Source organism: Motacilla alba, chromosome 3, assembly GCF_015832195.1.
Source record: "Motacilla alba alba isolate MOTALB_02 chromosome 3, Motacilla_alba_V1.0_pri, whole genome shotgun sequence".
NCBI classification, from domain to species: domain Eukaryota; kingdom Metazoa; phylum Chordata; class Aves; order Passeriformes; family Motacillidae; genus Motacilla; species Motacilla alba.
The window spans coordinates 94046750-94058847 of record NC_052018.1 but is presented as its reverse complement, the minus strand read 5'-3'; the positions used below and the strand labels follow the sequence as shown (position 1 = coordinate 94058847).

Below are 12098 nucleotides of genomic sequence, written 5' to 3'. Positions count from 1 at the left end.
TGATGTTGTGCTGTGATTTCCTTGCAGTATAGATTTTTTCTTAAACGTTTTTACCATATCCTACAAACAACCAGCATTCAATATATAACTCATTCTTACCAGCTTTCTGGCTCTGCAGCAATCCAACCCTTCTGCCATCCCAACTGAGAGTAATACACAAAAGGTGGTCATGTTTTTCTAAGATCTCAGCATGTACACTTTTTGATAGATCACACAGCTTGTCCTTTAAACTCTGCCATTAATCCTACCCACAGGAATTGAGTACAAAGTTTGTTGTCTAGAAAAAATCCACACAAATAGGGATTATGCAATTCAGATGCCAAAAAAGACAGTTTAAATGCAGGGACCTTCTAGCTAGTGGATTTTTTAAATTACTAAGGCTGAAATGCTCAATGTTATAATACATGGTAGATACAGAGATGTCACTATGCTATAATATCAAGCTTTGTGTGATATGACTAGCAACAAGCTATTTAGAAGAAACACTGAGAACTCTGAGAAATATTACCATATCTACTGGGACATGTCTTTAAAAACTAAGCTTGCATAGGATCAATCAGAAAACAGCACTCAAACTTTACATTTTTGTGTGTGTGTTAAGCTCTTTGTAGTGAGAGATTAACTTTTTGTTAATGAGAGTTGTAAACTCTCATTTCTGTGAACAGTTAACCAGTTATCAAAAAAAAAACGAAAATATTTTATAGCAGGCAGCCTTTAGGAAAAATAGAGTTTACACTACTGTCACAGATAATGCTTAAAAGTTCATTCGCTGACTATCTTTAAGGAATAGGAAGTGAGTATCTTGTTTTCTAGGTAATGCAACAAAAGGAGAAATTATTGATTTCTGTTGGAAATACTTTCACTTACCACTTGTGCTAGGCTGAGACTTCAGAGAAGAGTGAATGGGAGGGAAGTACTGTTCACTGACACCAGGAAGAAGCACATCTGAAATAGTTCACATCCATCCTTTTTGCATAGGAAATAGGTTATGGTGTCAGCAGATAGCACTTCTTCCATCCTTTAACCACAGTTACCCATTTCTGGGCATAAAGATCACCATGCTTATGATCTTAGTTTTTGCTTTGACTGTACTTGTCCTCCCTTGGGAGACAACCATTATTTCCTAGAGAACAAAAATGTCTGATTGAAAAGAATATGAGCAAAACTGGAAAATCTATGGAAGCTGTAAAGTTTTTCACTAAATTATTTTGGCAGTAGGTGCACCAAATATATTCTGGAGGCGTATTTTGGCTTTCAGCTCTTTCCCTCTTTTTTTACATCACCATGATAGTGTGTTGAATAGCAGAATTACAGTTCTGTGTCCTCAAGATTAGTTATCCCAAAGAGCAAGATCTGGACTCAGATTCTAAGAGAACTAGAGATTTTTGATTGTGTGTGCAATTTCACTTAAAGGTCGTTTTTGGAATTTTGAGCTGGAGTTCAGGTACAATATCTTTCAGAATCACAAACAGCTCAGTTACTGGCCTCTTTCAGTTTACCTTACCTTTGTCCTTCTTTCTGACAGAAACATTAAGCAACATGAACTCAGATCTCTTCCAAGTGAACTGAGATGGTGTGGACAGTGCCCCATGAGGCACAAGATTGGAATGATTTTCCTAGAGTGAATGCCTGTGAATAGACTGATACATCTGGCTTCCAATGGGAAGTGAATACACAAGGAAAGCTTGCTGATTGAACATACCTGTCACAAGTACTGTCAGAAGGATATAATGCAAATTGTGAACCCTTTGGAAACCATATTTTATAAAAACAGAACACTGCAGCATGAAAGTGCTTCACATACAAGTCCAATTTAAATGTAGCTGCAAGCCTGCCTGAGAACTAAGAAAGCTCACCCTCTTTTCTTTAATTTAAATAGGATTTTTCAGGGTACAAGCTTTGGAAAGTACTCAGAAACATCTGACTACTTGGCAGAGAAATGATGAGTGGATATTAAACACCCATGGATAGGTGGGGATGTTCATTGATTGGGGTACCTAGAATAAAAAAAAAATTACTATTTTAGTTCATCTTCAAGAAGTACTAGTACTTATAATGAATGATAATTTCATCCCTTGAATGTTTTAGAGACAGGATAATAAAATTACAACAGTAAAGAGGGAGGAAATAAAACATAAAAGGTAAGAGCTAATTCATTCTTCATGCTAGCTCAGTCCTTGGCCTTTCCTGAACAGACACTGCCAATAGTAACAAATTATGTATAATCATTTTGTGATGTGGACTGTTCACTCGGGACTAAGCTCAAATGACCAAACTTGCAGCCTTGTCTCTTAAACTGTGGATCTGAAGATCAAAGGCTAGGGCTTTATCCACTGAGTCCTCACCTTTATAAGAATAAAACTGCCAGCTGTCCAGAGACAGAGTGGATGTCAAACAGTGTCATTTTAGACCAATTGTTTTTCAAGTTCTTACAGGACAGCACATTAGGTTAGAGGCATATTAATCAGCTGTGTCTCCTGAATATTCATTAACCTGCTCCAGGAAGGATTTTGTGGCCTTTTTTCTGTCTCACTTAGAACATTAGACACATAGACCTGGATAAGTGCAGTAACTTCAACAGAATTAACTCCTGATTTCCAATAATGTGAAAAGGGGACAAAGGCAGTCAGCATAATGTTTATGAATTGCCATCTCTGTAGAGAGGAAAAAGTCAATATATGACTACTTTAGCACTGAATAGAATTTGAATTTAAAATATTTTACTCTAGGAACTGACAAATGCTAAATAAATATGGAAAAATTATAAATAAATATGGAAACAATTGCTAGAAGTGATATTTTGAGATATACAAAAAATACAGAAAATCAAAATGAAATTGTTCTTAGAAAAAAAGGTTTTTATTTCCTTTATATTCAAAAGCCCTAATACAGAATCCAGAAGTTTGCTAAATGGTTCCCATTAAGCTAAAATGGAATTGCTTATGGAGGTACACAGAGAGAGTAAAAATGGAAAAACTTGGTTGTCATTGCTGATATTAGAACTTTTCACTGTTACTCACTTGAGAGTTACTCATGGTAAACATTTCCTTCCTCCTCACAGAACATTATTCTTAAGGTGGAGTTTTGGGCTATAGTGCTAATTTATTAAAGGGTTACTTTCTCACATATGTCCCTGGAAAGGATCATCTCAGTCAAGACTAGTTCAATTCAAAAATACTTTCTTATTTTACAGCATCAGCTATAATATCCTTACGAGTAATTCTTTACAAAGCATTATTTCAATGGGAATAAATGTGGGCCAATATCATCCACTTATTAGCCTTGACTCAACAGACAGATGGTGACACACTCAAGCAGGCACTGAAAACTAAATTACTGTGATCCAAAAAGAGAACTCGTATCTTGCTGCTAAAAGGAATGCCATAGTTTCTAAAACTTTCACAATGAAAAGGGCCTATTATTACACACGGACTTTGTTCTTCCCTTGCAGGTCTAAATTACCAGGATCTTATGTGCAGTATCTGTTCACAAACTGCCCAAGGACGTCAGGAAAAACTGTCACCTTGCTAAAGAGGGCTGAAAAGTGATGGACTTCAGTGTTGCTCACAGTGGCAGAGGCAATCCCCAGAACCAGATGAAATTGTGGAGAAAGAATAAAGCACTTTACAGTTGCATATTCTCCTGTGACAGAATATCAGAGACAGCAAAGCTGTGAAATGAACATGCATGAGCAAAACAATACTGCAAGGAGAATGAGTGAACCTGATTTTCCAAGGAAGCACAACTTGAGAGCTAGTGTTAGTGCCAGATTTCTCAACCCACTCTCCCTGTCTAGGTCATTCCTTCTCTGGGTATTAAGAGAGGCAGGAATTGAAGGAATATGGAGACAAAAATGAACATCTAAATATTACAAAAATAGAAAGTTTCACAGCTAAGACTACAAGTCCTTCAACTACTGTTTCCTGGAAACTGAGAGAGTATTCTTGACAGTAATTATATTGCCACATTGCTCCATTTTATTCCTCTACCCTAGGCCATGCTGTTGGCCACTGTCAAAGATCGGATGTTTGGCAGAGTAGCCTTAAGTCTGACCCAGTCAGGTCTTCTAACTGGGGGCTAACAGAAAGAAGATTCTATACAAAAGTCAAGAGTAGACATACACACATAACAGCATAATTAATTTTCTAAGGTCTCAATAGTTAAAGCATTCAGATAGAACAGAAGCTCCCAGAGAATGGAGAAGCAGCATTAGTTCATCTACTCTCAGCATGATTTATCACAGAAGAAGATAAAGCTGTAGAAGAGAGGCTGTGACTCAGTCCACCAGCCACAGCAATGATAAGCTTAAGCGAGGCACTTATAACACCACACTATTAACAATGTACAAGTATGTTCTTCAATTGTGTGAAAAAGCTCTCAAGATTTTGCAGATCAAAAGAAATTTGGCTTCCTGGAGTAATTTAATATTTATTTTGTGTGACAAAAAGTAATTGTGTTCATCTGTTTAGAAACAAAAGAAATGAGAAAAGAGAATTAAAACTCTCTTTTACCTCACCCAGCACTGTTTACTATACAGTAAAAAACTATAAAGGGGAAAAATATGTTGCACTGCTGATTCTCCAATCCTCTCCTCAGTGACAGGAGAAAATGTAATAGCAGAAGGCCTTTACAGCTCTGGCACTTGGAACACTGTTTCCACAGGGCTCTTCTCCTGACCTTAATACTCTACAGGAGACCACTTCTGCTCTATATTTTGGTGACCACTGGCTTCTGCTCCGCATCCCACTGTGGACTTGCAGGTGCTGATGCACCTGCTCCCACTCACAGAATCACCTCAGCATTGCTGCTTGCTCTGTCAGCAAATACTGAAAACAACACAGGTCTGCATTCTAGCCTGATACTGGATCTCTGGATTTAGACTGTCATACTCCTGACTCTCATCATCATTGTAAGACAAAAACCAACTACAAAATTTCTTGAAAGGCTGCAAATACCAGTGACAGGAATCACACCACCACATATTTCAACACAAGCGGGCTCTTCATTCCTACTTCTGCAAAGTGCCATGAACGTATTCAGTGCTTTTCTCCATTGTTGACTTTAAAGGTCATTTGTCAGCACTTGGCAGACGATGGCCCTCTCTACAAATGCTGGCCTTGAAAATACGACAAGGAGCAGAAGAAAGAACCTGTTCAATTATAGTAAAGGTTGTTAATGCAGAAAGAGGAACTACAGGGATATAGAATAATAATCTGCATAGGTAAATATATTTATAATGGAAAACCACATTTAATAAGTAGTTCATTTATTAATGACAGTTTGGAAAAAAAAAAGGATCATTACCACTGTAGTGGAAATAGCATACTGTGATTCTGGACTAGTAAGAAAAACTTAGTTGTTTTAAGTTTCATGTGTCAATAAGAAATCACAATTCAGTTCATGATAAAACACGTAAAAACTATGAAAACAAATTTTTTACCAGTAGGAAATTATGAGAAATGTTCTTAACAAAAACTTTTTTTATTATGTTCATCATAAAATCAAAATTTATCAGCCTGATAAGGTAAAAAAACACGTAAGAAAAGGATTGTTTTATATAAAAAAAATTAAAACCGGAAATACAGAGAATCTTATTTTTAAAATTGAATGTGGTTTGGAAGTCACAAAGTTGCCACCTCATAGAATTATTGCTGTATTTTACATAGGAATCTCTTGCACTTAGCAACCCAAAAGTGTTTTTTTAATTTTTTTAATAAAGTAACAGTTTATGAAAGAAATAAATGCTTGAATAACAAGTGAACTCATGAAAATTACAAAACACTAAATTAATCATAGGCCATGCTATTACATCCTTTCCAGACACCCCTGTACATTCCTGACACTCACATTCTTCAGCTTTACTTGTTGAAAGTAAAATTATGTTAGCAATTAGGAATGGGCACACCTTGTATATAGATAAAGATATAGACATAGATATAGATAAAGATATAGCTATAGATATAGATATAGATATATAGATATATAAACACACTTCTAAAATGTTGTTGTGGGCTTCACCTCAGAAGAGAAGAATGAAAATTGACATGCCTTTCTTAACAAAAATTGAGGAGCAACAATTCCTTAATTCTTTTCTGTCAATAAGTAAACACCCTTTTTCCATCCTTTTCCCCTCTATTAAAACAAAAATATTCCAAACTATAAGACATATTTGAAACAATTATTGCAAACAGAGATTTTTCAATGCTGTCCATACAAGCTGCCTGAACACCTGCAGCCTTGATGCATGAGGTGGCTCAGCTCCATCACTGAATCTCAGTGCATATGGCAGGAAGGGGAAGAGAACCAAACTTTGGCAGGTCATCTCCATAACTTACTGTGCTTTAGGTAATGCATGACTCTGCAATAAATCCAGCTTATCAATGTCCTCTTTTCATTTGCTATGTATCCTGCTCACAAATGATATGTTTTCTTAACTCACTCAAAAGTGTTGACTTTTGCTGCCTATTTCTACTGAGACATGAATGATCCTTGCTCAGTAATCCAATTAACTGTTATTTGAAAGCAGCAAGATGTAGCTGTAGCCAGGTCAGAAGACCAGACAATTAGAGAGCAAAATGTCAGGCACAAAGCATCAAAACAGTAAATTCTGCATGGAAATAATTTGCCCTGTATCTTATCAAGACAGCAAATTCTACAACTATGTGGACTTGTAGAATACAGACTTCACAGTAAGCAGTTAACTTCAAATATATCTTCGATGGCTTTCAAGTCGTCTGTAGGTTTTGCATTGTTTTACATTTACTTATGTTTTGAAATACCACCTGCAAAAGAAGACAGGTCTTGGAGCTCAGTTCTCTCAGAAAGAAAAACTTTTGTGGGCTCTGAGTCTCAGTATTCACAAACCATCTCAGCAAGCAAAACCAGGAATTTTTTTTGTTCTGCTAGCTAAAAACACTGCTAGCTAAATTATAATTCTGTAAAATTAGTAACCGAAATTCATCAGAACATAACAATTACTGCTGCCCTCTACCAGCAGTCCTCTGTGACTGAAAGGAGGAACTAATTGCCACTCCTTAAAAAGTGTTACAGCTTGCTAAGCCTGTATCATTGGAGGTGAACTGAGCTTACTAAAATCTTACTAGACCACAAGTCACTCCATGTCTCTATCCTGACAATTTTTCTACTCCAGGTAAGTATATTAAATGCATGTGTTTCTATAAATTGCACTGTTTAAAACAAGAATTCCCAATTTTCTACAGTTTAAAACAATGTAAAACACTGTGCAGATTATTCTTAATATCCTAGATCTACACGTGGAAAAATAAATTATAGTGAGCTAATTTCAGTCATTAACTAACTTCCTTGTCTAATAGGCATTGAGAAAACTTTTTATGCTATTTTTTACTTATATTATACTATGCTTTAAAAAAAATACTTCAACGTAATTTGCACATCGAGTTTTCATAAATGAGATCTAGTTAATCAAACCACATTTCTATCCTCAGGATATATCACAAATAATTCACAATCAGATTAAGGGAAGATTAAATATTTTGTCATTAAGTGTAATAGTATTTTTCCTGCATTCTTTAGGATTAGCAGTTCTTAAACACAGATTGTGATTAACAACTTTAAAAAAGCAAGCATTAAGTTAGTACTAATATTTCATGTTAATTCCATATCTGTACAAAGAACAATAAGCCACCAAACACTTATGGAGACAAAATCCTTTTTTTTTTTTAATGAAAGTTTACAATAGGGAACTAAAAAAAAGGCAAACCCACAAGCTTTACCAATCATATCAAATTCATATTAGGTATATCTACTGGCATGTTTACCTGTCTGTTTAAAGCAGCTTCCATAAGAAAGTTTGGAATAATGTACCAGTAATACTGATACAAAATGAATTAATAATAATAATATTTAAGATGTATTCAGCATTTTTGAGTGAAAACAATCATGCTGAATAAGCTGATTCAGGAAGTTCTAAGAAAAGCTTTAACTGAAAACCCACATTTATAATCTCTCCTAAAAACAAGCAGAACACTGCACCAGCCTAAGCATTAGCTCAATTAAAAAAGGGGGCAAAAAATGAAATCCCTTCTCAGCTTAATAACTTGTTAGTTCTTGACAAGTGCAACAACACAACAATAAGCCAGTCAAAATGAGTTTTTAAAGCGAGGTTATGCCCTTCATGTTGTGTTATCACAGTGGCAGATCAAACTGCTGACTTGGACTCTTTCTGTCAGCAGTGCTGATGCTGCCTCTATGAGCTACTGTCACAGAATAGTCATGGTACCTGCTCTTGCCTATAGAAAAGCACTAAATTGAACTCAAAGTAGTGTCTTTGTGATATCTTTTCAACAAGTCATGTCCCATTCAGCCTGCTAGTTTATCTCTGTCAGGCTGGGGGCCCAAGTGGTTTGCATGAGCTGTCAGGGACAGGTCTACCAACCTGCTCAGTGCTAAGGAGGTAATGCATCTTTCGGGCTTGGTATTTCTTTTCCTTTTCTTTCTTTTCCAGGTCTTTCATTTTCTCTTCATCTTCCTTCATTTCTGCATACTCTTGAAGTTCGTGCCTGTAATAAAATAAGTCCGCAAACTATATTATAACAACAAAAGACATGCTAGTCTTCTATTTTTCTTAACCCTTTCACAGCTTCACAGTGTTTTGTTCTTATATATTGGCAGTGTACTGACACCACGAGAATGTAAAATTAGTGTTCTTTCAGTTCCACAGCAGTAGGATATTACATAGATATAACTAAGAAGAAACAGAATTAAAAGGATCAAAATTAGGAGGTTCACATTGCTTACAGCTTGATAAAATAGTATTCATGTAAGTCCTTTTATTTGCCTTTAAGAGTCATTTTACTTTTAATTTCTCTAAGTGGAAGCTATTATAATATAAATATGGATTGTTCACTTATGTTTCAGCTAGTGCCTTGCAACACCTCCAGATCTGCAGGGGAGATTTTACAGAATGAGAGAGGATAACAGACATGGGATAGGAGATGATATTCACTCCTGGATCCTTGAGTAAGGCTGAAAAAATAGGCACAGAGGAAAACAGGATGGGAACCTTTCATGCATACATTGTCCTTAGGAAGAGTTTCTGTGGCATTGGTCTCCTTGCACAGGTCATTTCTGCTCTGGTTTGATGAGAGCTGTAGAGGCCACCACAAGAGCCAGGAAATGAACTGCTTCATGAAGCACTGCACAACAGAGGTGTGCAAACACACAGAGCCATCTAAATGTGTGAGTCTGTGCAGAAAATCTTTTCATTGTAAAAGAAATATGGAACTATACCTAACACCAGGTTTCAAAGAATGGAGAAAACATGATTCCAGCTAAATGTTTACAGGAAAACTTGAACAGAGAATGGGCATAGATTTACAAATTGATGTTGGTTTTTTTTTTCACAGAGCCAGGTTTGCCATAAATTATGCAAAGAGGAGAGTGAATGAATGTTCTATAAGAAACAAAATTCTGTGCTATTGTGCACAGTGCATGTGTATAGAATTTTTTGACCCAGTTAAAAAAGGTTAGTTTGATTAACATTTGCTAATTTTGTTATTAGAAAATGGCTAGTTCAAATTAACCTGTGTGCCAAAAGAAACCAAGCATATTCAGTCAAGCATTTAGATTGCTAAAAAGTTTAATTAGGTGAGTAAACTCTAGTCCTTATGTTTTTGAGTATGTATATATACAATAAAATAAAAAGAAAAAAATACTAGTCACATAACTAAATATTTATAATTCAAATATTCCTGCAAAACAGATTATTTGGAGAGGTCCACATTATTAGTCTCAGTTGTTTCAATGAGTACCAAATAAGACACTGTGAGGACATGGGTCAAATAATGTCAAAATATGCACATGGGTAAGTTTGCTGATATGAATAATCCTATGGAAAAGTAATATTGCTCCCAAAAGTGTTTTTTAAGATTGTGACTCAGACTTACTCTTAATATTTTAATTATGTTTAAATTAGTTCATCCAAATATATGAAAGAGCAATAATTGGTTTATAAATATGAACACTTTGAAATCACATCCTTAAATACAAGTTGCAGTGTAGAACTTATATTTGTTTCATGCTATCTTTCAAGATTTTATAAATTAAAATAAATAAAATATTAAGTAATTAAACATTTTATTTCAACTGTAAAAGAAAAATAGAATTAAAAGGAAATACAGATCAGAAAAGATGCACTGGTATTTTTGAATCTCTGAAAACATTTTTTGTTGCAGTTTACTGTTAAAGGCTGCTAATACAATATTTCATACAAGGTTACTTATGAAGCACACTGACGTTTAAAAATCACCATGCTATGCTTTTGCAGCAGTGTAATTTTTTTCCAACATAAGATTAAATTGCAAAATAAATGAATTACTTAGAGTGGCATGGCCCCCATTTTGCCACCCTTCTCTTGAAAATTGCTTATTAAAATGAAAAAAGAAGTTGGAAAATAGCCTGTTTTACTTTATGCATAGCATTCTGGGGCCTCAAAGCCTGCAGAGCCGGAGTAGCTGCACATTTTAGATTGTGTTGGCAAGCGGGGACGATGACCTTTCTGACCTGCATCTCAAGGCTATTATTAATCGCTAAGTAACCTGGTAAAGCCAAACAAATTTGTTTCCATTGAAAGGATCTCTATCTGTGTCTGAGAATTTGTGCTGTACCAAACAAACCTCATTAACTGTGTCCATTTTTGACAAAGAACTAGGAGTTGGAGAGATTGGCGACCTTTCTTTGTCCTCAAGGTACAGATTTCAGAGTCACTACATGGAGGTACATAAGCATTTTTTTACCAGGAAACTCTTTGTTCTATATCTATCAATCACAAAAAAAATTGAATAAATAGACAATACATATAGTATCAACATTGTTCTTTTATTTTATTCCTCTTTACCTTCAATATCAGAGTGCATGATCTGTGGTTTACATATTTATTACTATTCCTTTTTTTATTACAGACCCTTCTATTCAGCTTTAGTACCCCTATCTACAACTGGTGAAATAATAATCAACATACTTATATACTGAGGTACTTCTTCCTAACAGTGAATATGGAAACTTTTTGATTTAGAACTCAACTGGTGATAAAAACCCACAAATAATGTCAAAGATATAGATTTGTATTGCAGAAATAATGACAACGGGATGCAAAATGTTTCCCGCTGTCATCAGTGGGAATTTATCAGATTGCTTTGAATGAATTATTAATAGTCATTACTTTCTGTAATTAAATGAAGTCTAAAACACTTGTTGAAGTTCCATGTAATTCATGATCTTTTTAGACAGTGCTATCATGATCATTCCTGATTATCACATACCCTCAGTATATTTGCACCATAATCCATGTAAAAGTTTGAGATTTTTTAAGCAGTTACAAATAATTTTCAGCATACTTTTGCAGCAGACACATTTTGTCAGTTGCTCTAAAATATCTCTATCAGGCATTATACTGCCCTGTACAGTTGTACAGAACATGCAGACAATTCTGTCACAGGGATAATAGCTCCCAGGATGATTCCCTCCTGAGAGGCAGTACAAAATAAGGGGTATGTAGCAGTCCAAACATTTCTTGACTGGAGACACAGCTATTTTAGCATAAGTATAGATTTATTTTCAGGCTATTTGAACCTGAAACTTTCATCTCTTTTACCATACTTTCAAGCATTTGAAAAGGAGCAACAAAAGCAGAGAATCTAAAGCAGCTAGATATGAATATACTATCTCACACATTAGCAGATTAATACTAACATGCCATGCACTGTGCAGGGGTTTCACTGTTGCCCTACAAAATAACGTGTAGAAGGAGAGGTGATACTAACAACATAAACTTAACCTTCCAAATGCAGGTAGAGTTCCACACACCCTACATGGAAATGTGTTCACTGGGAAATTTCATGCTTGGGCTCTTCTACATGTATGCCTTCCCAGAGAAAATAAATCCAAATTCTATTAAAGTCAATAGGAAATCAGTGTAAATTAAATGATTTTTGGATTAAATCAGTACACTTCCTGCTGGTCTTCTCTTTGTTTGCAAATATGATGGGTTCATTGAGCAATCTTTTCTTGGGATATATGTGTATCATCTCTGTGACATTATGAATACTAGCTGTGATGCA

General features: G+C 35.3%; 1 protein-coding gene across 3 annotated transcripts in view; it reads right to left on the bottom strand.

Moving 5' to 3' along the window:
• Positions 1-12098, bottom strand: part of SPATA17 (spermatogenesis associated 17) — an 89277-nt gene that overhangs the window by 45251 nt on the left and 31928 nt on the right. For all 3 annotated transcript variants that reach the window (XM_038130427.1, XM_038130428.1, XM_038130429.1), the window contains one exon: positions 8417-8540. In XM_038130427.1, the coding sequence (XP_037986355.1) occupies positions 8417-8540 (124 nt within the window). The remainder of the gene's footprint in view (positions 1-8416; positions 8541-12098) is intronic.